Source organism: Sardina pilchardus, chromosome 12 (genome assembly GCF_963854185.1).
Source record: "Sardina pilchardus chromosome 12, fSarPil1.1, whole genome shotgun sequence".
In the NCBI taxonomy this organism is placed as follows: domain Eukaryota; kingdom Metazoa; phylum Chordata; class Actinopteri; order Clupeiformes; family Clupeidae; genus Sardina; species Sardina pilchardus.
Window position 1 is genome coordinate 29261878 of NC_085005.1, and position 27107 is coordinate 29288984.

At 46.2% G+C, this 27107-nt stretch overlaps 1 protein-coding gene across 3 annotated transcripts; it reads right to left on the bottom strand.

The window, feature by feature from the left end:
- On the bottom strand, positions 1-26740 carry cmtr1 (cap methyltransferase 1). Of its 3 annotated transcripts, none has more exons than XR_009940937.1 (25): positions 26295-26740; positions 25814-25930; positions 25499-25641; positions 25059-25217; positions 24402-24494; positions 23670-23741; positions 23190-23284; positions 22530-22602; positions 21891-22089; positions 19224-19342; positions 18289-18385; positions 17807-17939; positions 16968-17147; positions 15905-15961; positions 15526-15583; positions 15066-15134; positions 11907-12038; positions 5787-5915; positions 4858-4949; positions 4236-4304; positions 4068-4115; positions 3070-3182; positions 2279-2387; positions 691-1465; positions 1-538 (listed from the first exon to the last, which is right to left on the bottom strand). XR_009940937.1 is itself a non-coding variant. In XM_062550564.1 (24 exons), exons 2-24 carry the CDS (start codon positions 25926-25928, stop codon positions 1330-1332), a joined length of 2490 nt encoding a protein of 829 aa, XP_062406548.1. In that variant the 5' UTR covers positions 25929-25930; positions 26295-26740; the 3' UTR covers positions 1-1329. The 3 variants fall into 3 exon arrangements, 1 of the variants encoding a protein (XP_062406548.1); XR_009940936.1 differs by having other exon boundaries at positions 1-577; positions 654-1465; XM_062550564.1 differs by having other exon boundaries at positions 1-1465.
- Positions 26741-27107: the final 367 nt, after the last annotated feature.

A 27107-nucleotide genomic window follows, 5' to 3' on the forward strand; every position in this document is an offset into this window, starting at 1 on the left:
GACTTTTTGCATCTTTATTTTCCATTGGACTTAGGCATCAAGTCCTAAACTACATCCTGTTCTGGAATGGAAACGCTCCACTCAGCATAAACAGACTCTCACGAGGGAAATAAAAACAGGGAACAGTTAAACAAAATCATTGTCCTTTTCTTTTATCCTCAATAATTACCTCTATTATAATTATTACCTTTATTATTCCCATTAAACGGGTTAAAAACAAAATGGCCGGTGTGATGCAACTGAAGGAGAGTAACACCAGATGAAACTTGCGTGAAAATGAGGCTTAAGGCCAAAGGAGCACAGGGGAGAGGAGACAGACCTCAGACACACCTCCCTGCACGCAGACAGCACAGAGAGAGAGACCTCCCTGCACGCAGACAGCACAGAGAGAGAGACCTCCCTGCACACAGACCGCACAGAGAGAGAGACCTCACTGCACACAGGCAGCACAGAGAGAGAGACCTCACTGCACACAGACAGTGCAGAGAGAGAGACACCTCGCTGCACACAGACAGCACAGAGAGAGAGAGAGAGACACCTCGCTGCACACAGACAGCACAGAGAGAGAGAGAGAGACCTCACTGCACACAGACAGCACAGAGAGAGAGAGAGACACCTTGCTGCACACAGACAGCAGAGAGAGAGAGAGAGACACCTTGCTGCACACAGACAGCACAGAGAGAGAGAGACACCTCGCTGCACACAGACAGCAGAGAGACATAATGAAGACAGACACCTCATTGCACGCAGACAGACTACTGTCTATTCCAAGAGGGCTCCATAAACAGAACGGACCCGTGCATGTTAAGTAGGTAGACAAGCACACGTACATGTCCCAACTAACTCTATAACACCAAACAGAGGCGACAACAATAAAATGTCTTCCTAAGCTCTTCCCAAAACACAATCTCTCCATGCTCCCTTGCACACACAAATAAATGATGTCGAGCTTCGTGAACAGCAGATGTGCCGACTGACACTGAAGCACCAGGCTACAGATCCAGGGTAACACATCTGACAAAGCTGGACTGACGAACACACACACACACACACACACACACACACACACATACAAATGAATACAAAGTTTCTGTCTAACACATGGTGGGCTACAAGCATAGGCAGCATGCATCACTAAAAGGGTAACTCCTTTTTTTCAGTTTAAATGATGTTTAAAGGTCTCTGCACACTGCACTCTGTTCACTGCATGTATATGTGTACTGGTGTGTGTGTGTGTGTGTGTGTGTGTGTGTGTGTGTGTGTGTGTGTGTGTGTGTGTGTGTGTGTGTTTGGATGGAAATCAGACAAGAGTATTGTTGTTGTGTGTTTTCAGTGCTGGTAATGTTGATGGATGAACTCCAGCAGATGTTCTTTGGAGAGCTTCTCAGGATCGACCCGTGTCTGGGAATCGTGAACTTTGACCCCTTCCTCCCATGCCCAGAAGATTCGCTCCTTATGGCAGACACTGAAAGCGACACAGAGACACACACTTATACACAGAGAACAAAACAGCCATGTGGTGAAACACACTGAATGCCCATGCTGTAGTGTAAACTAAGGCACTGTTACTGTAGGTCCGGTGAAGAGCTAATAATGTTTCAGTTGCAAATCAGGGGTTCATTTCTCAAAAGCAGAGCTGCTACAGTAACTGAGTTACAGTAGGTGTTGATTGCAATGCAATTTCCCACATACCTCTGAAGTTCGCCTACAAAAAAGCTACCATCTTTGCCCAAATAAGGAAAATAACATGGGGATTTTCAATTATCACACCTGTTAAACTCTCGCGAGGACAAGGAAATTGGAAATGCAGACGTTTTGCACTACAAAGTTTTGCCCTCTGCCTTCGAGTGGATACTGTGATCTTCGGTAGGTGAAGACGGCACACTTTGATCTTTGCTACCCCAGGCCCAGAGCTAACTTACAATGCAACTTGCCATACTGTAGGCAGTTAGCTTCAATCAACACCCGGATCTCCTTATATGGGCAAAGATGGCAGCTTTGGATCCTTTAGTAGGCGAACTTCAGAGGTCTATTGCCAACCAACTAAATTGCTAACAGGTTAGCAACTACGGTTTTGGGAAACGGACCCCAGATTAGCTGAGATAGATTTCTGTGTTCAGTGCGCTGCCATAACAACAGGTTTGTTTATCTTGGTAAGCTGACACATCTGGCTACTGCCTCCTGTCTGTTCATGCTTGTGAGGTCTGACTCCTGTCTGATACAAGGTACGGACAGGGCTGTTTGGACAGGTGAGAGGTGAGTAAAGGTGAGGCCGTACTGGAAAGGGGCAACTGAGTCTCCTGGCAGGTCAAAGGTGGAGTGGTGCGTCGTTTTGTTGTAGAAGTACTTCCTCTTTGAGCTTTTACTGTACGCCATTGTCCAGGGGTCTACAGCAGACAGAAACAGGGAGATGAAGATATTACCATACATACAGTATATAAGTATAATAAACACTTTTTTGATCACATGAGGGAAATTCGTTCTCTGCATTTATCCCAATACGTGAATTAGTGAACACACAGCACGCAGTGAATACACAGTGAGGTGAAGCACACACTAACCCAGAGCAGTGAGCTGCCTGCCCAAACAGCGGCGCTCGGGGAGCAGTGAGGGGTTAGGTGCCTTGCTCAAGGGCACTTCAGCCGTGGACTGGTCGGTGATCGAACCGACAACCCTCCGGTTAGAAGCTCGAAGCCCGAAGCCCTAATCAGTAGGCCACGGCTGCCCCATACATTATATATATTACATTATATTACATATAAAATAGCATAAATGCACACAATGCATATGCATGTTTTAAATGTTATACTTCATGAGTTATTGCATGTCAAATCAGATAGGGTTGTTGTTGCAATGTCTTTGTTCAAACCCGGTCTATGTCGTGAATGGGCATCAAGACAAAAGGCCTGTAAAATATTTCAGCTCTGATCAGAAGTGTCTGACCTGCCCTCAACATTTGAGGATGCCCAATACCTTGTACCTTATACCTAATGCTTCCTTTATACACAGACAGAACTAGCCCATCTTTAACACACACACACACGCACACGCACACACACACACACACACCGTTGACGGTCTTGATTATGTGGAGGCCGCTGGGCAGGAAGTGGCGGTCATCTCGACCCGTGTAGGACAGACGGGGCATCCCTCCCGACCCCTTTGTTATCTTCATCTCCAGCCTTAGGAGGAGGAGGAGGAGGCAAGATTAACGCAGACACACACCAAAACACTTTCAAACACATTTCTCTAGTTGGCTGCTTCACACATCTGTGGGACATGGGAAGGTGTATGTGAGCTCAAGGGCAGGCGTGCACTCTATTCCAAGGAACACAGAGCATGTCTTTTGAAAGACAGCGATCAAGGAGACATTTGGAATGCATTTGGAGTGTTCCCGATATTTGAGGGGCTCAAAAATGCTGGTCCATTAAAGATGCAGCTTTTGAAAAACAAAAGTAACAGAAAAATAGTAACAGAATGTGAAGAATCAACCTGTCTATGCTCTGTGTCACCCACATATCCACTGAAGGTATCATGCAAACCAGAAAGCCAGTGTTTGTCTGGTACTCTTGTAATACCACATTGCTCCACCAGAGGGCGATGTATTAAATACAATGTAGGTCATTGGAAGAGCGCTGTGTGGCTACGTTCAAAACAACTAGAGGATTCCACAAAGCGTCTTTATCTTTAATGTACAATCAAAGTACATTATATTCTGAATCTCTGAAACATTCATCTGCTACATCTCATCATCTGACATATTTATGTTTATGGTTCTAACCAGACCTCACTCCACTCCAATCCCATTACTCCAGAGAAAGCACATTGCAGAATTGTCTGTAAAGTATATGGTGGAATGTTTTCTGATCCAGGGGCTTTACAACTGAATATGGAGCCATCGAATTGGTTATGTCTGATCTGATCTGATGCCACACCTCCAGCAAATGAATTACATTCCCACCAACTCTTTCAGTCTCTCTAATGGCACCCCTTTCTGATGCTCTGAGAAAGCCGATGGGGGCAAGTTCAGCTGGCATAACACTCAATACCAGGGATCAAGTACTTACCTGACAAAGATCTTGTCCATCTCCTCCAGCCTGTACACCTCCTTCACCCTGACAGGAGAGATATGGAGAGAGAGATTAAAGACTGTGAGAAATCCCAGAGAGAGAGAGGGAGAGAGAGAGAGAGAGAGAGAGAGAAACAGAGAGAAACAGAGAGTGGAAGTGGCATACCGAATTGGGTTCATGTCGGGTCTGCTAGGTTTGGACACCGCCTTCACAAACTTCTCAACCATCTGGATCCTGAGAGACAAAGCCCATAGTGGTCCAAACAGACAGACACACACACACAAAGTTATCCTTCAGTATGTGGATATGTATGTATAAATATAACTAATAACACCTGAAATAGACTATGATGCAATGTGAAAAATATAGTTAGTGACAAATGTTGAAATGCTGTACTAATATACTGTACTGAATCCAGAGATAAAGTCTCATATGTGCCATACATCATCATTGTGTAGCAGATAATATACAACACAGCCCAAACAGCTGATCATTTCACATCTGGTGATAGCAGCAGTGCATCTCCTGTGTGCCTTCACAGAGAAAGGCTACTGTATGGTGAGTATGTGAGATGTGGTGAAGGACTTCACAGGGAAAGGCTATGGCGATTACAAGATGACAGCCATATGTGAGATGTGGTGAAGGACTTCACAGAGAAAGGCTATGGTCACTACAAGATAGCAGCTATATGTGAGATGTGGTGAAGGACTTCACAGAGAAAGGCTATGGCGAGTACAAGATGGCAGCTATATGTGGGATGTGGAGAGGGTGCGGAGGCCATATTCACCGCTGGTTGAAGTGCTGCACTCTCACGTCAGTCCCGTTCAACACCAACGCGTCCAGAACGTGGACCGCATTTATTCTCCGCTGGGCCTTCCCCTGCAAGCGTGATACTTCAGTTAGAAGTTATGTACGTCATACATTTAACAATAACTTATTTGATAAAGAAGTACATACATAAATAAATACATAAGACTCTCCTCCTCCTCAATTGACCTGACCTCTCTCCTCTCTCCTCCTCCTCAATTGACCTGACCTCTCTCCTCTCTCCTCCTCCTCAATTGAGCTGATCCTCTACCTCTCTCCTCCTCCTTCTCTTCCTCAATTGACCGGACCCTCCCTCCTCCTGCTCGATTGACCTAAACCTCTCAACCTCTCCTCCTCCTCCTCCTCGATTGAGCTGACCCTCTCCTCCTCCTCGATTGAGCTGACCCTCCTTCCTCCTCCTCCTTGATTGACCAGACCCTCCCTCCTCCTCCTCCTCCTCCTCCTCCTCCTCGAATGAGCTCTACCTCCTCCTCTCAATTGACCTGACCCTCTCTAACTCTCTCCTCCTCCTCCTCGATTGAGCTGACCCTCCCTCCTCCTCTTCCTCGATTGAGCTGACCCTCCCTCCTCCTCCTCCTCTTCCTCGATTGAGCTGACCCTCCCTCCTCCTCCTCCTCCTCCTCGATTGAGCTGACCCTCCCTCCTCCTCCTCCTCGATTAAGCTGACCCTCCCTCCTCCTCCTCCTCCTCCTCCTCGATTGAGCTGACCCTCCCTCTCCTCCTCTCTCCTCCTCCTCCTCCTCGATTGAGCTGACCCTCCCTCCTCCTCCCTCTCCTCCTCTCTCCTCCTCCTCCTCGATTGAGCTGACCCTCCCTCCTCCTCCTCCTCCTCCTCGATTGAGCTGACCCTCCCTCTCCTCCTCTCTCCTCTCTCCTCCTCCTCCTCACCTCCCCCTTGAGCTCCTGCACAATCTCCACGCTCAGCAGGGTGTCCCGGGGCAGCTCCAGCTTGTTGACCGTCTCCAGCTTCCTCCAGCGCAGCGGCATCCGCCCGTCACACGTGTAGATCTGGGACCTCTGCACAGCAGGGGTGGAGGGAGAGAGAGAAGGAGGAGTGGAAAAGAGATGGAGAGAGAGAAGAGAGGGAGAAGAGAAGAGAGAGAAGACAGGAAGGACAGGTGGAGGGAGGAAAGGAGAGGCAAGGTGGAGTAGAAAAGAGATGGAGAGAGAGAAGAGAGGGAGAAGAGAAGAGAGAGAAGACAGGAAGGACAGGTGGAGTAGAAAAGAGATGGAGAGAGAGAGAAGAGAGGGAGAAGAGAAGAGAGAGAAGACAGGAAGGACAGGTGGAGTAGAAAAGAGATGGAGAGAGAGAGAAGAGAGGGAGAAGAGAAGAGAGAGAAGACAGGAAAGACAGGTGGAGGGAGGAAAGAGATGGAGAGAAAGAAAGGAGGGAGAAGAGACAGGAGAGTGGGTGGAGGGAGGAGAGGAAAGGAGAGTAGAAAAGAGAGATGGAGACAGGAGAGAAAAAGTGAGAGATAGAGAAAGAGGAGAGAGAAAGGGAGAGTAGAGAAGAGAGATGGAGACAGGAGAGAAAAAGTGAGAGATAGAGAAAGAGAAGAGAGAGAAAGGGAGAGTAGATAAGAGAGATGGAGAGGGAGGACGGAAAATGAGAGTGGAAAAGACATGAAGGACATTAAAGGTTAGAGTTCATGTGGCAGGAAATGATCCCCATGCAGACTTGTGTATCTACTCTATTCAAATCATTGCAAGACATAAAAGGCTATCTTCACTGTTCTCTTGAGTTCCGTTTAATGACCTCATAGCGCTCAAAACTCAGAACACTATGTTTTGTGTACATAATGAACACTGTAAGCTGGTAATTTTCCATCCTCAAAAGTTCAGAACGGGGGAGACGACCTCACAGTTAGACTCCTTTGTGTCCAGGTGATCTATTTGCATTTGAACTGTTCCCATTGTGTGTGTGGCCGGCCATTTGGTGAAAGGCCCTCGGACACACATCTTCTCCCCCTCTCCATGCCTCTGATGAATTAATGTTGGAAACTGAAATGTATCTGTTTCATGACAAATGATAATACATCCATGTTTGGTCTTGAATTAATACTTGTAATGTGGGCAACAGCCTGATCACGCTTTCATTGCACTCTAATGTATGTATACATAATTGTAGAGTAAGAACTACACGGGAGAACTTCAGGTGGTAGACACACCCACATCCCACCCACAGGGTTGGGGGGTGACCTGCATGATAGTTTAAGGTTGAGAATTTCTCACCTCGCTCTTCTCTCACTTTCTCAGCTTTGGGCAAGAGGTGACTCTTCTCTTCCTGCTCTGCTCTGGTCTAGGCAAGAGGTCACACTGACCTCTCTGCCCCCTCTCTCTCTTTCTCTCTCTCCCTGCCTTTTCTCTCTCTCTCTCTCTCTCTCTCTCTATCTTTTGATTTCTTTATGGGGTTTGTTATTTTCATTATTTGATATATTGTTTATCTGGTGTATGTAGCATTTTAACTTGGTAACTTGTTAAGGTTTAAGTCCAAGTTTATTGTTTGTTTTGAGGTTAAGATTACTTATCCTTTGTTACTTTGTTTAAGGATAATTACTGATACTTTTACTCTTACCTAAGGCTCAAGGCCTAATAAATGGTTAATTCTCCTCGCTCAGTTTGCATATCTTTAAAAGTTTAGTGTGCCATTCCATTCTCTGCCATAGTTAACATCATTAGTTATTTGGTAATGTATTAGAGGTACAATATGTCTTATGGAGTCAGATTTAATCGTGGTGAATTTCCTAATAACATTATCATTTAACTCCACATGGCTACTGATCCATTGTTCTTCACGCATTTAAAGGGAGAACGTCCGATGTGTTTGTGTAGCGCGTTTGGGACTGTTTTTTCAACCTTTACAAGTGGTGACCCCGACGTGATCGTTATGACGGGATGTACCTATATTTCTGAAATTTGGTGAGTAGAAAAACTTCTTAAAGACGTGTAGCAGAAAGCACACGCATAGGCCTACGCATTATTTTCGCTATCAACTCACCTAAAGATTCAGAAACTTTGCTCTCTCCGTTATACGGAAATACGAACATGGACAGATGTAGACACGTGATAATATTTCTTTGTTTAATACATTAAGACAGAAAATGGCTAAAATTGTTGAAACTGAAGACATTACTTCTTACTCTAGTGGGATAGAGATATGCAACTGGCGATTACATGCGTTACAAACAAAAAAACATGCAATGATGGACGGTGTTATCTTGTTACTTCTCATTATTTGCATTTATTCATTATTGAACACCGCGCAGTCATTGAAACCTTTCTCTGATGCGAGATATGTGGCTATCCCCAACAAAGCGATGTTGGAGAATGTTGCTTCGTCAGAATTGTCGTTCACAGCCGACTCAAGCAACGACGTCTCTTCTAACACCACTGGAACAGCGCAAACAGACTGCGAAAAGGAGGCTATCCAACACATGGACGCAAACGACCCAAGCATTGTCTGCAACTCATGTGGAAAATCAGAACATGAGATGCAGACATGTTGGTCAACAGGCTTTCGAAAACACCGCCAACGCAGAGTCCAATCATCTAACACCTTTGCTTCTCCTAACAACCCCCATGCCTCTGGACCCATCCATTGTTCTAGCTGTTAAGGCGCAAAATTGCTGTGTGTGTGTGTGCTTTCACTGAAGGACAATGTAATGATGCAGACTAACCATTCAAGACCGTGGTAAGACAGAGTTTTATATTTTTTAAACTTAACATGATAACATTAACCTATACAAAGAATAGCACAGATAATTCCATGCAACAACCTGTAGCATTGTTCTCCCAAGGTGCTCTGATGGGAAATTTGTTAGTCAGATATTCAGACAGTGTTTTTATTTACTTTGAAGATAATAATATTTGCTAGCTTGTTGTATGCTCATGTATAGTGAGTGCGTAGACTCTGTAAGTGTTGATGCTTGAAAGCATTTAACTGTACAGATGCTAGTAGCATGATTATTCTTCACACTTTTTGATTTTCTTTATACTCACCGGTTAAACCAAATGAACGGTCACTGAACCAAAGAGTATCTGCTGAATGAATGTTAGGTTGGATCTCTCGTGACTAACAAATAATGCCCATATATATATTAAAAAAAAAAAAAAAAAAAAAAAATGGGAAATGCAATGTTGTAGATTGTTGCTTAGTATGACTACCACCTGAAATTTGAATGTCTGTATATGTCTCTGCCAAAAGGAGGCCCATGTGCAGCTGACTGTGTGGCAGACACATCATGCTGACATTCTTATACCAACTAAATGTTAAGTCTATTGTTGAATGTCCAGAAGTGATAAAGCACATACACACACACAAGTACATTTTCTATTAATGATTTAAATTGAAGAATTTTAACTGCTGGGATGAACTAATTTGCTTTCCTTTTAACCAATCATTTATATACATTCTTTGATTATTTGATTTGATTTTCTTCATAAATTTGTATTCAGTGTGCAAATAATGCCAGTAACAAAGATTATTTATCTTATGAAACATTTTTTTCAATTTGAGATACACCAGAATGTGTTTAATTCCATTTATTTTGAAATTTGTATATTGGTTTGTTTGTTTTGCTCTTTCTCTCTTTCCTGTCTTTTCCCTATATACATGCCCAACTCATTGAAAAGCAAAAGACTATTGATATTCTAATGTTACAGCAGACAGACGATACTCTCACGATTCTGCTCAACTCCAGATTGCTTTTACACAAAGAAGAATGTTCCACGCTACAGCAATGCTCACCTGATCCTGAGAACTTGTTTCAGACCGGAGAAGCTCGGTCAACTAATGTCAAAACTACTCTGAGAGATTCCTTCGGACACTATGGACAAATATGTGAATATGGATGGCCAGCTTTCATTTTTGACACTTATGAGATAATGACTTCACAGTGTCAATGGGGCGACTGTAAGCTGGTAATTTTCCATCCTCAAAAGTTCAGAACGGGGGAGACGACCTCACAGTTAGACTCCTTTGTGTCCAGGTGATCTATTTGCATTTGAACTGTTCCCATTGTGTGTGTGGCCGGCCATTTGGTGAAAGGCCCTCGGACACACATCTTCTCCCCCTCTCCATGCCTCTGATGAATTAATGTTGGAAACTGAAATGTATCTGTTTCATGACAAATGATAATACATCCATGTTTGGTCTTGAATTAATACTTGTAATGTGGGCAACAGCCTGATCACGCTTTCATTGCACTCTAATGTATGTATACATAATTGTAGAGTAAGAACTACACGGGAGAACTTCAGGTGGTAGACACACCCACATCCCACCCACAGGGTTGGGGGGTGACCTGCATGATAGTTTAAGGTTGAGAATTTCTCACCTCGCTCTTCTCTCACTTTCTCAGCTTTGGGCAAGAGGTGACTCTTCTCTTCCTGCTCTGCTCTGGTCTAGGCAAGAGGTCACACTGACCTCTCTGCCCCCTCTCTCTCTTTCTCTCTCTCCCTGCCTTTTCTCTCTCTCTCTCTCTCTCTCTCTATCTTTTGATTTCTTTATGGGGTTTGTTATTTTCATTATTTGATATATTGTTTATCTGGTGTATGTAGCATTTTAACTTGGTAACTTGTTAAGGTTTAAGTCCAAGTTTATTGTTTGTTTTGAGGTTAAGATTACTTATCCTTTGTTACTTTGTTTAAGGATAATTACTGATACTTTTACTCTTACCTAAGGCTCAAGGCCTAATAAATGGTTAATTCTCCTCGCTCAGTTTGCATATCTTTAAAAGTTTAGTGTGCCATTCCATTCTCTGCCATAGTTAACATCATTAGTTATTTGGTAATGTATTAGAGGTACAATATGTCTTATGGAGTCAGATTTAATCGTGGTGAATTTCCTAATAACATTATCATTTAACTCCACATGGCTACTGATCCATTGTTCTTCACGCATTTAAAGGGAGAACGTCCGATGTGTTTGTGTAGCGCGTTTGGGACTGTTTTTTCAACCTTTACAACACTATGTTTTGTGTACATAATGAGCGGTGAGGTAGATGTGCGATATCACTGGGCAACTCCATGAGGATCATAATCAACATGTCCGTAATGTCTGTGTCATGAACAACGTGTGCGTAATGGAGTGTAATGTCTGTGTCATGAACAACGTGTCCGTAATGGAGTGTAATGTCTGTGTCATGAACAACTAGCGTGGGGACTTGGTGTTCCCAAACAAAGCAAAGATAATCTACTGCTCTCTTTGAATAGAAGAATAGAATAGAATATATACTTTTTTGATCCCGTGAGGGAAATTCAGTTCTCTGCATTTAACCCAATTTAACCGAATTAGTGAACACACAGCACACAGTGAACACACAGTGAGGTGAATCACACAACCCAGAGCAGTGAGCTGCCTGCCCAACCAGCGGCGCTCGGGGAGCAGTGAGGGGTTAGGTGCCTTGCTCAAGGGCGCTTCAGTCGTGGTGGACTGGTCGGGGATCGAACCGGCAACCCTCCGGTTACAAGCCCGATGCGCTAACCAGTACACCACGGCTGCCCCTGTGTACCCAAATGGTCTCCCCAGCTGCAAAACTGGAGGCAACACCAGATAACGGATTCCCTTAAGATGGACGTGCACACTCAACAAGTGCTTAAAGGGACACTTAACCGATTAGCAATAATCTTTGTATCTTTAGAAAACCAGTCATGTTTTTGAATGGTCGTGCATCATTCCCTCAGTTTGCCTTGAGATACGGACTTCAATGAAACCCATGAATAGGACTTCCTGCTTTCAATGATGTAAAATGATGATTTTTACATCATTGAAAGCAGGAGGTCCAACATTGAAATCCGTATTTCTCCCATCTCAAGGCAAACTGAGGGAATGATGCACGGCTTGCATGAACTGAAAACACGTACTGTACAGCACATGCCCCACACCTCAGGTATCATGACCAGTAGGTTCGGCTCTGACACTAGAGGGCTCTGGATAGCCATGGTCAATTCTGCCCCAATAAGATCATTAATAAATAAATAAATCAATAAAACAGCTGTTGCTCTTACCCCAAGCGACAGCAGAAACAGCTGCTCTCCTCCTCCCACGATGCACCTGTGGTCGAGCACGTGCTGCACCTTATCCAGTGTAGTGGCGGTCAGCGGCGTCGGCTTCAGGCTCAGCCAGTCTATGTCCGAACCCTGCACCAACGGCAAACTCACATCTCAATACAACCCTGCACCAACGGCAAGCTCACATCTCAATACAACCCTGCACCCAAACTCACATCTCAATACAACCCTGCACCAACGGCAAGCTCACATCTCAATACAACCCTGCACCAACGGCAAGCTCACATCTCAATACACCAACGGCAAGCTCACATCTCAATACAACCCTGCACCAACGGCAAACTCACATCTCAATACAACCCTGCACCAACGGCAAACTCACATCTCAATACACCAACGGCAAACTCACATCTCAACACACCAACGGCAAGCTCACATCTCAATACACCAACGGCAAGCTCACATCTCAATACACCAACGGCAAACTCACATCTCAACACACCAACGGCAAGCTCACATCTCAATACACCAACGGCAAGCTCACATCTCAATACACCAACGGCAAGCTCACATCTCAATACACCAACGGCAAGCTCACATCTCAATACAACCCTGCACCAACGGCAAGCTCACATCTCAATACAACCCTGCACCAACGGCAAACTCACATCTCAATACAACCCTGCACCAACGGCAAGCTCACATCTCAATACAACCCTGCACCAACGGCAAACTCACATCTCAATACACCAACGGCAAACTCACATCTCAATACAACCCTGCACCAACGCCGGCAAACTCACATCTCAATACAACCCTGCACCAACGCCGGCAAACTCACATCTCAATACACCAACGGCAAACTCACATCTCAATACAACCCTGCACCAACGCCGGCAAACTCACATCTCAATACACCAACGGCAAACTCACATCTCAATACAACCCTGCACCAACGGCAAACTCACATCTCAATACAGCAACGGCAAGCTCACATCTCAATACAACCCTGCACCAACGGCAAGCTCACATCTCAATACACCAACGGCAAACTCACATCTCAATACAACCCTGCACCAACGGCAAGCTCACATCTCAATACACCAACGGCAAACTCACATCTCAATACAACCCTGCACCAACGGCAAGCTCACATCTCAATACAACCCTGCACCAACGGCAAACTCACATCTCAATACACCAACGGCAAGCTCACATCTCAATACAACCCTGCACCAACGGCAAGCTCACATCTCAATACACCAACGGCAAACTCACATCTCAATACAACCCTGCACCAACGGCAAGCTCACATCTCAACACAACCCTGCACCCAAACTCACATCTCAATACAACCCTGCACCAACGGCAAGCTCACATCTCAATACAACCCTGCACCAACGGCAAACTCACATCTCAATACACCAACGGCAAACTCACATCTCAATACAACCCTGCACCAACGGCAAGCTCACATCTCAATACACCAACGGCAAGCTCACATCTCAATACACCAACGGCAAGCTCACATCTCAATACACCAACGGCAAACTCACATCTCAATACAACCCTGCACCAACGGCAAGCTCACATCTCAATACACCAATGGCAAACTCACATCTCAATACAACCCTGCACCAACGGCAAGCTCACATCTCAATACACCAACGGCAAGCTCACATCTCAATACAACCCTGCACCAATGGCAAACTCACATCTCAATACACCAACGGCAAGCTCACATCTCAATACACCAACGGCAAGCTCACATCTCAATACACCAACGGCAAACTCACATCTCAATACACCAACGGCAAACTCACATCTCAATACAACCCTGCACCAAACTCACATCTCAATTCAATACTGCACCAACGGCAAACTCACAACTCAATACAACCCTGCACCAACGGCAAACTCACATCTCAATACACCAACGGCAAACTCACATCTCAATACAACCCTGCACCCAAACTCACATCTCAACACAACCCTGCACCAAACTCACATCTCAATTCAACCCTGCACCCAAACTCACATCTCAATTCAACCCTGCACCAATGGCAAACTCACATCTCAACACAACCCTGCACCCAAACTCACATCTCAATTCAACCCTGCACCAATGGCAAACTCACACCTCAATACAACCCTGCACCCAAACTCACATCTCAATTCAACCCTGCACCAATGGCAAACTCACATCTCAATACAACCCTGCACCCAAACTCACATCTCAATTCAACCCTGCACCAAACTCACATCTCAATACACCAACGGCAAACTCACATCTCAACACAACCCTGCACCCAAACTCACATCTCAACACAACCCTGCACCCAAACTCACATCTCAATACAACCCTGCACCCAAACTCACATCTCAATTCAACCCTGCACCAAACTCACATCTCAATACACCAACGGCAAACTCACATCTCAATACAACCCTGCACCCAAACTCACATCTCAATACAACCCTGCACCCAAACTCACATCTCAATACAACCCTGCACCAATGACAAACTCACATCTCAACACAACCCTGCACCCAAACTCACATCTCAATTCAACCCTGCACCCAAACTCACATCTCAATTCAACCCTGCACCCAAACTCACATCTCAATTCAACCCTGCACCCAAACTCACCTCTCAATACTCACTACACCACCAACAAACTCACATTTCAATACCCACCACACCAATGGCACACTCACATCTCACATTCAACTGTATTGTCTGCACAAAATGTCCCAGCACCACATCTAGCCGGGCTCTGTACATTCATCAGTTCATGTCCCCCCCCCCACATCTAGCCAGGCTCCGTACCTTCATCAGCTCATGTCCCTCCCCCCCCCCCCCCCCCCACATCTAGCCAGGCTCCGTACCTTCATCAGTTCATGTCCCTCCCCCCCCCCCCCCCCACATCTAGCCAGGCTCCGTACCTTCATCAGCTCATGTCCGTCCCCCCCCCCCCCCCCACATCTAGCCAGGCTCCGTACCTTCATCAGTTCATGTCCCCCCCCCCCCCCCCCCCCCACATCTAGCCGGGCTCCGTACCTTCATCAGTTCATGTCCCACCCCCACATCTAGCCAGGCTCCGTACCTTCATCAGTTCATGTCCCCCCCCCCCCACATCTAGCCAGGCTCCGTACCTTCATCAGTTCGTAGAACTTGCTTTTAGGGTCTGATGGGCCAGGGGCCACTCTGGCTTTATCAGGGATCTGGAGACAAAACAAGAACCGCTTATTTCACTGAACTACACTCATAGTCATTACAGTACAGGCCAAAACAAACATCGGCAGACAGATTTGTGGATAACTACAGGAAGAAATACATGTTGTGGATAGCTACAGGAAGAGATGCATGTTGTGGATAGCTACAGGAAGAGATGCATGTTGTGGATAGCTACAGGAAGAGATGCATGTTGTGGATAGCTACAGGAAGAGATGCATGTTGTGGATAGCTACAGGAAGAGATGCATGTTGTGGATAGCTACAGGAAGAAGTGCATGTTGTGGATAGCTACAGGAAGAAATGCATGTTGTGGATAGCTACAGGAAGAAGTGCATGTTGTGGATAGCTACAGGAAGAAGTGCATGTTGGTGCTACTCACCCCCCATGCTTTGAAGCACTCCTTACGGATGTCAGCCTGACGGGTCTCTGACAAAGTACTGAGAGAGGGAGAGAGAGAGAGAGAGAGAGAGAGAGAGAGAGAGAGAGAGAGACAGACAGACACACACAGCAAACCATCAGGCACACAGTTCAACATTTTTACATTGATATTGAACCAAATATTTACAAGAAACACACACACACGTACGCACACGCTTGCACACAAACACGCGCGCACACACACACACACCTCTAAAGGTGCATGAATAAGTATCCATAAACAGTCAAACTCCAACTGAACAAAAATAAAAAAAGATGTACTCTACGATAAAAGAGAGACACACAGAGAAGCCAGAACCCTTTGTGTTAGTGCAACTCACTTGTCCAACACGAAGGCGTGGATCTTGGCCAGGGCCTTCACCTGCACTGCACAATGGCTGGAACAGCATAAAGATAGTTTACATTATTTACCACAGACAGACAGACAGACAGGCAGACAGACAGACAGATACAGTAGATACTTTATTTATCCCAAGGGAAATAATTGTTTTGGTTTTTTTACTTAAGTATGAGTCTTAAGGCATGTCTATTCAATATGCACATAGTCTATTAGCGTTTCTTATGATTATGGTTTGTATTTTATAGCGTTTTGTTTCCATTAGGCCAAATTGACATTGTTTTTATTATTGCTCATTATTCCATAGTTATTGTTATTATATAATTGATTGAATTACTTATTTGCTATTTCTCCTATTTAGTCATTGTTTATTTTCATTAGCTTTGCTTAAAATGATACTGTTTATTGTTTATGTTGCTATTCCCTTTAGTTGACACTAGTCTGATCAACTGCTAAATTTAATCATTGTATTGTTTTTGTTTGTATGTCGCTTTGGACAAAGGCGTCTGCTAAGCAACATAACCATAACCATAACCATAAGTATGTATGGGAAAACACTGCTTGACTGAATGCCTGTGCATGTGCATGGGTGTGTTTACTGTTGGATTCAGGTGTGTGTTGTGTCGGTGTGTGTGTGTATCTCACTTCTCATTGGAGTGGAAGGAGGTGTGTGTTGTGTCCGTGTGTATGTCTGTGTGTATCTCACTTCTCGTTGGAGTGGAAGGAGGTGTGTGTTGTGTCAGTGTGTATGTCTGTGTGTATCTCACTTCTCGTTGGAGTGGAATGAGGTGTGTGTTGTGTCGGCGTGGATGACTGTGTGTGTCTCACTTCTCGTTGGAGTGGAAGGAGATGTGTGTTGTGTCTGTGTGTATGCGTGTCTCACTTCTCGTTGGAGTGGAAGGAGGTGTGTGTTGTGTCTGTGTGTGTGTGTGTCTCACTTCTCGTTGGAGTGGAAGGAGGTGTGTGTTGTGTGTGTGTATCTCACTTCTCGTTGGAGTGGAAGGAGGTGTGTGTTGTGTCAATGTGTATGTGTGTGTGTGTCTCACTTCTCGTTGGAGTGGATCATGTGGTGGAAGAAGTCCGTGTCCGATCGGATGATGTCCAGTGGGACGACCTCGTTGACGTCCAGCTCTTTGTTTCGCAGCTGGTTCAGCTTGATGTTGACGGTGAACAGGTACTCCCGCACCGCGTCTGACCCCGGCTTCAGGCCTTGGCATACAACATACCTGCAGTAGCACACACACACACACACACACACACACACACACACACACCAATATCTATGTATAAAATATCTTCACCAAGTTACTGTTTATAGTTGTGACAGGATTATTCCTTTATTTCCCTTCTGATCTTCAACTCAGCTAGTTCTTCAAGCATTCATGGATCAAGCCTAGACCTCAATAATGCATCAAGTCTAGTCCTTAACTAACACCTGTGTCCATGGAAATTCTCCTGGAACATTTACTTTAGTCTAAGGCCCAAATCACACCAAAGTAGTGTCCCTGTAACACCTTGTCCTAACCGGATGCGATGCGACCAAACATTAGCGATAGAATCCATTTAATCACGTTGTTTTCTATTGGAGTGTCCTGACTGAAGCGACGCGAGCAGCGTGATGCAACGTGACGTTTTTGAGAGAACTTTTATCGGACGCCCTGTTTCTATTTTCTTTTTGTCACTCGCATTGCTCTGCTATTTTGAATGAGAAATATGGAAGCCCGTGACGCAACACACAAAGGCATATTTAACGGATTCACTGTAAGACAGACAACATTGACAGTCGCTCGCTTGGATCCAGTTACTGTAGGACAAGGTGTAAGACTAGACTCAATCCACGCAGTAGACGCTGCTGACCACTGAGGTCACGGCGCACGGCCCTCACCTCTCGGAGTTGGCCGGGCGGCTGGTGACGGGCTTGAAGAGGGAGACCCTGTCGAAGCACAGGTAGAGCAGGTAGATCAGCCCCACGCTGAAGGGTGTGAACAGGTCAAAGGTCTTGCACACAAAATGGCCACCTGGAGAGGGACAGTGCAGGACAGGCATGTGTTGGAGAACTTGATTTAAAGGATCCCATTCTGCGTGATATGGATATGGAAGCACATACAGTAGACAAAGAAACACAAACACACACGCACACATGCGCACACACACACACACACCTCTAAAGGTGCACAAATAAGTATCCACACACACACACAAATAAGTAACGCATGCACACACGCACACACACACAAACACACACGCACACAACACACACACAGAATCCCAAGAACTCAAGTGTACAGACGCACAGCCACACTCACACACACACACACACAATACAAAGAGACACCCACACAGACAGAACCGCACACACCCGCTCACCTGTCCTGAGCACGGACAGAGCCGTGAGGAACTGGCAGAGCAGCAGCTGCTTGCTGAGAATCTCTTGGATGTTCTCCTGGCCCTCCACAGAGAAGCCCTGTGATGTGGGCAACACACACACACACACACACACAAACACACACACACACACACACACACACACACACACACACACACACACACACACACACACACACACACACACACACACACACACACACACACACACACACACACACACACACACACACACACACACACACACATAAACACACACACACACACACACACACACACACACACACACACACACACACACACACACACACACACACACACACACACACACACACACACACACACACACACACACACACACACACACAAACACAAACAAACACACACACACATCAGGGGGGTATTCCAAGTTCATGTTTTAGTGACAAACCTGAGTAAGTTAACTCAGAGAAAGTGGTAAACCTCCAACAACAAAGCCTTACTGTACGTTCACACCGCTGCCGACTTGAGCTTCCAAAGATTCCGGAAGTCATTCCTTTTTAAATGGAAGCCGGCTTCTCTCAACTGCCAGCAGTGACCAATCCGTTCATCGGCCAAAGCATCCTAGCTTCCCACGGCATCCTTGACAGGGCGTCCAGAGCGATCTTGGAAGCTCAAGTCGCCGGCGGTGTGTACGTACAGTTATCGTATTGTATTATTAGGAGAATGAAGCCATACAGCTCTTCTGTTGGGAGGTTTACCACTTTACTCTGAGTTAACTTACCCAGGTTAGTCTCTAAACCACGTACTTGGAATACCCCCCTGACAGCCCCCCCAAAGCCTTAGCCACAGGTACAGGTGTCTCTCAAGCGAGCGGCTGGCCTTGCGTCACCCCCTACTACGTTACTACAAGGACAGAGGAATGACGAGGCTCTTACTCCGTCTGCCATGAGGAAATGCATGCCGCGACGTTCCGTGTTCTCCAGCACAAAGTTCCGGAACGCTGTGATGTTCTCTGGCCGCGTGATGTCGCCGTCTCCATCCACGCCTCCCTCACCTGAGAGAGAAACGGACAGGTGAGCGCAGACACGCGACGGAGAAATATGAAACATAACACACACGAGGACACTGATGAGCTTCTGCACCGAGAGACGAAAATAGCACCACCAATAAGAACATGGTACACATGGTACACAAAAGTAAACATCAATTTAAAGCATTTTTTTTTATTACATCAAACTGAGAGTTTATTGACAAAATACAGTACTACTAATGACACTTCTCCCAAGACAACCACTGACATGACGTCACATGAGTCAAATTCCTTGTTTGTTTACACAATCTCCCTCTGTGTTATCTCACTATCATACAGTAGGTCAACACCGGGTCATGTCCACCCCACTCTCAATCACTGGCCTCTACAGTATTCATACTTTGCAGTCATGTGACTACCATGAATACCTGGTGGGCAAGAAACGCTGACAAAAATGGATAACATTTGCATGTCTGTAGATGTCTATACACAAAGTGACATCTGTTCGTGTCGTGTGATGAAGTCCTCATCTGAAAATGTACACCCTGCTTGCCGGAAAAAGGACAGCTTGATAAGTAGTTAAAAAAAAGAAAAAAAAAAAAAAACATAACCCTGGCTTGTATCCTCAGCGGTTAGTGCATCCAATCGCTAACTATCTGGCATGTCGGTTTCACCTCAAAACACACCAACTTTCGAATAGTAAAACTGGCAACGTCCGGGAAAGATCCTCGATAAGTTTACTGGGTTTTGCTGCTGGAGAATGATATGATGATATTAGAGTGTGCCTAGCCTCTGCTGCAGCAGTCACGTGCAAGGTGTGCCTAGCCTCTGCTGCAGGCCTTACCGTAGTCACGTGCTAAGTGTGCCTAGCCTCTGCTGCAGTCCTTACCGTAGTCACGTGCAAGGTGTGCCTAGCCTCTGCAGCAGGCCTTACCGTAGTAGGGCTCGAAGAGCTCACAGCAGTCACGTGCTAAGTGTGCCTAGCCTCTGCTGCAGGCCTTACCGTAGTCACGTGCTAAGTGTGCCTAGCCTCTGCAGCAGGCCTTACCGTAGTCACATGCTAAGTGTGCCTAGCCTCTGCTGCAGGCCTTACCGTAGTAGGGCTCGAAGAGCTCACAGTGTCATGTGCTAAGTGTGCCTAGCCTCTGCTGCAGGCCTTACCGTAGTCACGTGCTAAGTGTGCCTAGCCTCTGCTGCAGTCCTTACCGTAGTCACGTGCAAAGTGTGCCTAGCCTCCGCTGCAGGCCTTACCGTAGTAGGGCTCGAAGAGCTCACAGCAGTCACGTGCTAAGTGTGCCTAGCCTCTGCTGCAGGCCTTACCGTAGTCACGTGCTAAGTGTGCCTAGCCTCCGCTGCAGGCCTTACCGTAGTCACGTGCTAAGTGTGCCTAGCCTCTGCTGCAGGCCTTACCGTAGTCACATGCTAAGTGTGCCTAGCCTCTGCTGCAGGCCTTACCGTAGTAGGGCTCGAAGAGCTCACAGTGTCACGTGCTAAGTGTGCCTAGCCTCTGCTGCAGGCCTTACCGTAGTAGGGTTCGAAGAGCTCACAGTGTCACGTGCTAAGTGTGCCTAGCCTCTGCTGCAGGCCTTACCGTAGTAGGGTTCGAAGAGCTCACAGTGTCACGTGCTAAGTGTGCCTAGCCTCTACTGCAGGCCTTACCGTAGTAGAACTCGAAGAGCTCACAGTAGTCACGTGCTAAGTGTGCCTAGCCTCTGCTGCAGGCCTTACCGTAGTCACGTGCTAAGTGTGCTAAGTGTGCCTAGCCTCTGCTGCAGGCCTTACCGTAGTCACGTGCTAAGTGTGCCTAGCCTCTGCTGCAGGCCTTACCGTAGTCACATGCTAAGTGTGCCTAGCCTCTGCTGCAGTAGTCACATGCTAAGTGTGCCTAGCCTCTGCTGCAGGCCTTACCGTAGTCACGTGCTAAGTGTGCCTAGCCTCTGCTGCAGGCCTTACCGTAGTCACGTGCTAAGTGTGCTAAGTGTGCCTAGCCTCTGCTGCGGGCCTTACCGTAGTCACGTGCTAAAGTGTGCCTAGCCTCTGCAGCAGGCCTTACCGTAGTCACGTGCTAAAGTGTGCCTAGCCTCTGCAGCAGGCCTTACCGTAGTCACGTGCTAAGTGTGCCTAGCCTCTGCTGCAGGCCTTACCGTAGTCACGTGCTAAGTGTGCCTAGCCTCTGCTGCAGGCCTTACCGTAGTCACGTGCTAAGTGTGCTAAGTGTGCCTAGCCTCTGCTGTAGGCCTTACCGTAGTCACGTGCTAAGTGTGCCTAGCCTCTGCTGCAGGCCTTACCGTAGTCACGTGCTAAGTGTGCCTAGCCTCTGCTGCAGGCCTTACCGTAGTCACGTGCTAAGTGTGCCTAGCCTCTGCTGCAGGCCTTACCGTAGTCACGTGCTAAGTGTGCCTAGCCTCTGCTGCAGGCCTTACCGTAGTCACGTGCTAAAGTGTGCCTAACCTCTGCTGCGGGCCTTACCGTAGTCACGTGCTAAGTGTGCGTAGCCTCTGCTGCAGGCCTTACCGTAGTCACGTGCTAAGTGTGCTAAGTGTGCCTAGCCTCTGCTGAGTGCAGGCCTTACCGTAGTAGGGCTCGAAGAGCTCGCTGGGCGCGGCGTAGAAGTCCTCCAGCTTGAAGTCGTTGGGCCCTTTGATGGTCATGCCGAAGCCCTTGGCGTGCCACTTCCTCCTCCACAGCACGTACTCCGAGAAGCCGCCGGGGCCCGCGCACACGTCGCCGAAGTACAGCAGCTCGCCCTCCTTGTCCCGCGTCAGGGGCTTCTGTGGGAGAGCACGCACACACACACACATCAACACTTACTGTAGGGCTGAGCACAGCACACACACACACACACACACACACACACACACACACACACACACACACACACCAACACTTACTGTAGGGCTGAGCACAGCACACACACACACACACATCAACACTTAGGGCTTTACGCACACACACACACACACACACACACTCACACATTCTCACACACACACGCACACACACACACACACACACACACACACACACACACACACACACACACACACACACACACACACACACACACACACACACACCCCAACAGTTAGGGTTTTATGAAGATGTGTCTTCAAATCAGCTCCAGTTCATCACACACTCATTCACAGACACACAGACACACAGATACACAGATACACAGACACACACACACACACACACTAAAAGGTCCTACCCCTTGTGAGTCCTTTGGGTTGGTGAACATGTAGTCAAAGACATGGTCCATGTTTGCCATCTTCATGGCAGCTCTGAAAGAGCACAAAAGCAGATGGCACACGGCTCAGACAAGACGTTAGCCCACAAGATATCTCCATTCAAAAGGTTCACCATCGCAAACTTGTGTGAGAGTGTGTGTGAGAGCAGAAAAGCAGATGGCACACGGCTCAGACAAGACGTTAGCCCACAAGATATCTCCATTCTAAAGGTTCACCATCGCAAACTTGTGTGTGAGTGTGTGTGAGAGCAGAGGAGTAGATGGCACACCGCTCAGACAAGGCGTTAGCTCAAAAGATATCGCCATTCTAAAGGTTCACCATCGCAAACTTGGAAAGAAGCTAGAACTAAGCTACTACAAATAAGCTCAGGGAGTGAGTAAGCGAGGGGAGTGTGTGTGAGAGTGTGTGTGTGTGTGTGTGTGTCTGTGGTCCCTAACACATGCAGACCACAAGCCTGTAACACATGGTTGTATAGTCCTACATCAACAGTCAGAGAGAAAGAGAGAGAGAGAGAGAGAGAGAGAGAGAGAGAGAGAGAGAGAGAGAGAGTGTGTGTGTGTGTGTGTGTGTGTGTGTGTGTGTGTGTGTGTGTGTGCGTATGTGTGTGTGTAGTGTATTACCTGTTCAGGAAGAAGGCCCCTCTTATAGTCTCATATGGATTGGAGCGGGTTCGTGCCCTCCTCATCTCCTCACCCTCTAAATCATCAAACACATTCTACACACACACAAATCAAGGACATTATCCACTTTCATTAACGTCACAGTATAGGCACAAAATCATTTACACACACACACACACACACACACACACACACACACACACACACACACACACACACACACACACACACACACACACACACACACACACACACACACACACACACACACACACACACACACACACACACACACACACACACACACACACACACAAAATACTTGCCAGCGAAATCAAATCACTACTTATCAAACAAAGACAACTAGTGCATTTCTAATGGACACACACACACACACACACACACACACACACACACACACACACACACACACACACACACACACACACACACAATTACATCAGGGATTACAGTACACACCTTACAGCGGAGAAGAAGATGCAACAGATCTTCAGAGCAGAACTCGGTCTCATCCTCAATCTTCAACTTCCTCTGAGAAATCACACAAACACACGTGATCCGTCAGTGTGAGTAGCATAGCACTTCACCTTCAGTCGTATCCACTTTATTTGTTAACCGGAAATCTGGCCTGTCTCCAACTTACATTCATTCTGTTTACATTATAGCTTTGTGCGTTCTCAGTACGCTAACTGGAATATGCTTCAACTTAGATTTCTTTTCGAAATGTTGACAGTTCTGCCCTCTGTTTACTTTTATATGCGTTATGACATGTTAAGCACTGTCACCCGTCACGTTAAAATAGACACAACACAGCTTCGCCGGAAATACAAAACAGTTTTCTGAATACTGAGGTGTCATGGCGACACCCATTGTTGGCTAAGGAATTACGGTGAATACTGTACATCATTAGCTTTTTCAGGTGGATAAGTTCATTCCTCCAGCTGTTTCTGAATGCTTGTTTTTACGTCTGTAATGTAGACGTGAATATAAATGCAAATCAGTAGCCGTGGAGCTGTGCTCAACTACTTCAACCACACACAATTTTTCCTACTGGAAAATCGGGGGTTTGAACCGGCAACCCTTCAGTTTCACACCCGAAGCCCTAGCCAGTAGGCTGCCCATCTACAGTATGTGACAGTGACACTGACTCGTAATGTATGTGAGCATGGCGGTTTGACGGAGTGGGCTCACCTCCCCGATGTGCATCCAGTCCTTCAGCTCGTCGGAGTCCGGGATCTCCGTGGAACACTCAGGAAACCACTCCACCGGCTCTGTGGCGCTGGGCTGGAAGAGCAGCACACCAGCACATGAGGACAAGACACACAGAGAGAAGGAACAGCAATGCTGCAATGATACACAGATGGATGGATGGATGGATGGATGGATGATAGATAGATAGATAGATAGATAGATAGATAGATAGATAGATAGATAGATAGATAGATAGATAGATAGATAGATAGATAGATAGATAGATAGATAGATGGATAGATTCAGATAGATAGATAGATAGATGGATACACAGATGAATACACAGATGGATAGATAAATAGATAGATAGATAGATAGATAGATGGATGGATGGATGGATGGATGGATGGATGGATGGATGGATAGATAGATAGATACAGTAGATAGATAGATGCATAGATACATAGCTAGATAGATGCAAAAAGATTAGGGTCAATTAGGATTAATGGAAAAAGTGTGTAGAACATAATAAACTGCTCAGGGAAAGAAGAAAGGAAACAGACAGACTGTTGTGTGTGAACAGAGAGTGCAAGAGAGACTGTTGTGTGTGATAAAGTGTAGTTTGGTGTGTGTGTGTGTGTGTGTGTGTGTTTGTACCGCTGGTTCGTCCCTCCAGTCCACGTTGAGCTCCCCCTGGAAGCCCTTGAGCATGAGCCCCAGACCCCTCCTGCCCCGCTGGGTGGACGCCTCCACGATGTCCTTGCGGCCCTGGCCGAACTTACCCAGACCCTCGCCCTCACGGAAGCCCATTTTAGCCTGCGGATTGAAACCAGAGGTTGTAGTGTCAGTTTAAATTTACTACAGTACATAATGAATGCATATTCAGTGAATATTCGACTGGTCCACTCCACACATTCTTTACCAAGCACGCTTCTTATACATGTCTTGAATGCATATGTCACGAATCAGATTAATAGCCCCCAAAAGGAACCAATTACACTGCTCTACAGTATGCAGCTATGCACTGCTTTGCTTGCCATCAGACTTGGGCTGTGCATGCATTATGACGTCTATGATACGTATGAAGGATGCTTTACCATGAGCTTCTGTGAGACGCTGTTGTACATGGCGAACTTGCCGGCGGAGGACTCCTGACTGTCGGCCTGCGGGCTCTGGGCCGGCCTGGAGAAGCTAGCTCGGGGCTCCTCGGCATCGCTCATCGAGTCACTCTGACTGGAGTCTGCAGACACACATTCACACAACAGCGGACACACATTTAGCCATCGATGCAGCCACACATGCCATTAGATAGACAGATAGATACTTTATTGATCCCCAGGGGGGAAATTCAAGAAAATGCTCATGTGGAAAACCAACAGGGGTCTGTTTCATGGTCTGTCCCACCATCCTACCTTGGCTAGTGGTGTGTTGAGCCGACTCCTCTTCATCAGAGCTAGCCTCATCCCGCCTGGGCTGCTTCTTTTTCTTAGACGGCTCCTCGGCCGCCACGAATTTCCTTTTTATCATGGCTAAAAGGCCAGATTATTTAAATGAACATATTATTCAGACATACCCCAAATAATTCATTAATATAATAATCAGTTCAGAATTGTGCTTGTTTGACAGGCAGACTTGTATGATTCATGAGAACAATTTTAGGACACCCCTGTGACGTAAATCCCGTGCTTCAGAACGTAACCTTATACAGATGACATGGTGGGGTACTTTGAGACTGAGGTCTAACGTTACACTGTGCATGATTTACAGACTCCAATCAATCAAGTGAGAAACATGTTCACCATTTATAATACAGCGTTAGAGTTTGCAACATTGGAAATATGAATGGAGGTTTCAAAAACAATGCAAGGTAACAATACAGGGACAAAAACATACTTGGCTGAAGTTTATAGTGTCAGATAATTGAAGTGCATTCCTGTCCTCTTCAACCTCCTATCCGAAAGAAAAGCACCAAAGAACAATTCGCCAGTTTGCTAAAGCTCGATGTCGGTGATGAGTTTAGAACAGGAGAAAGGAATACAAAACAAAACCTAATGGCAACGCTCTTAGGTTTCGATTTCAGACCCAGCACAACTGGCCCCAGCTAGCTAGCTAGCTTGCTAACTCGACTTGTTTACTTGTAACATGCAATCGTTATCGTCACAGAAAAGCTCACAGACGAAAGTCTCTGGTCCTCGGGCATGAAGGAGGGTGAAAATGCTTCCATGCAAGTTTGCTTTCAATGAAAACTATTCGCATAAAACCATTTTGCCCCTACTGTTTTGAATATGGGATGTTGACCAAAGACAGTGTTGACCCGCGTTGAATTTCAGAACTGTCGCAGTTAGGGTCCTTACGATTTTGGCGACTCTATGTGACGTAATATCTAGTAAGACCTTATGTTGCCTGTCTAAAACATTGTGGCACTATTGACCCATGGCCTATATAAACATGTCAAAATGAAAGTTGAAAGTCCCTTGTAAAGACATGTTTTTCTTGTTATCTAAAAATAGTAATGATAATAATGCCATTGTCATCATCAGAAGGATATTTTATTGTAGATTTCCCAGTTTTTAGGCCACATCTTACAGTTCTCCAAAATATATTATTCTTAGCTGGGACACACACATAGCCTGAGCTGCTGTAGCCTATAGAAGCACACCGTCATACAGGACATGCAAAAATAGAAAAAAAAAGGTGTGTGCTTAA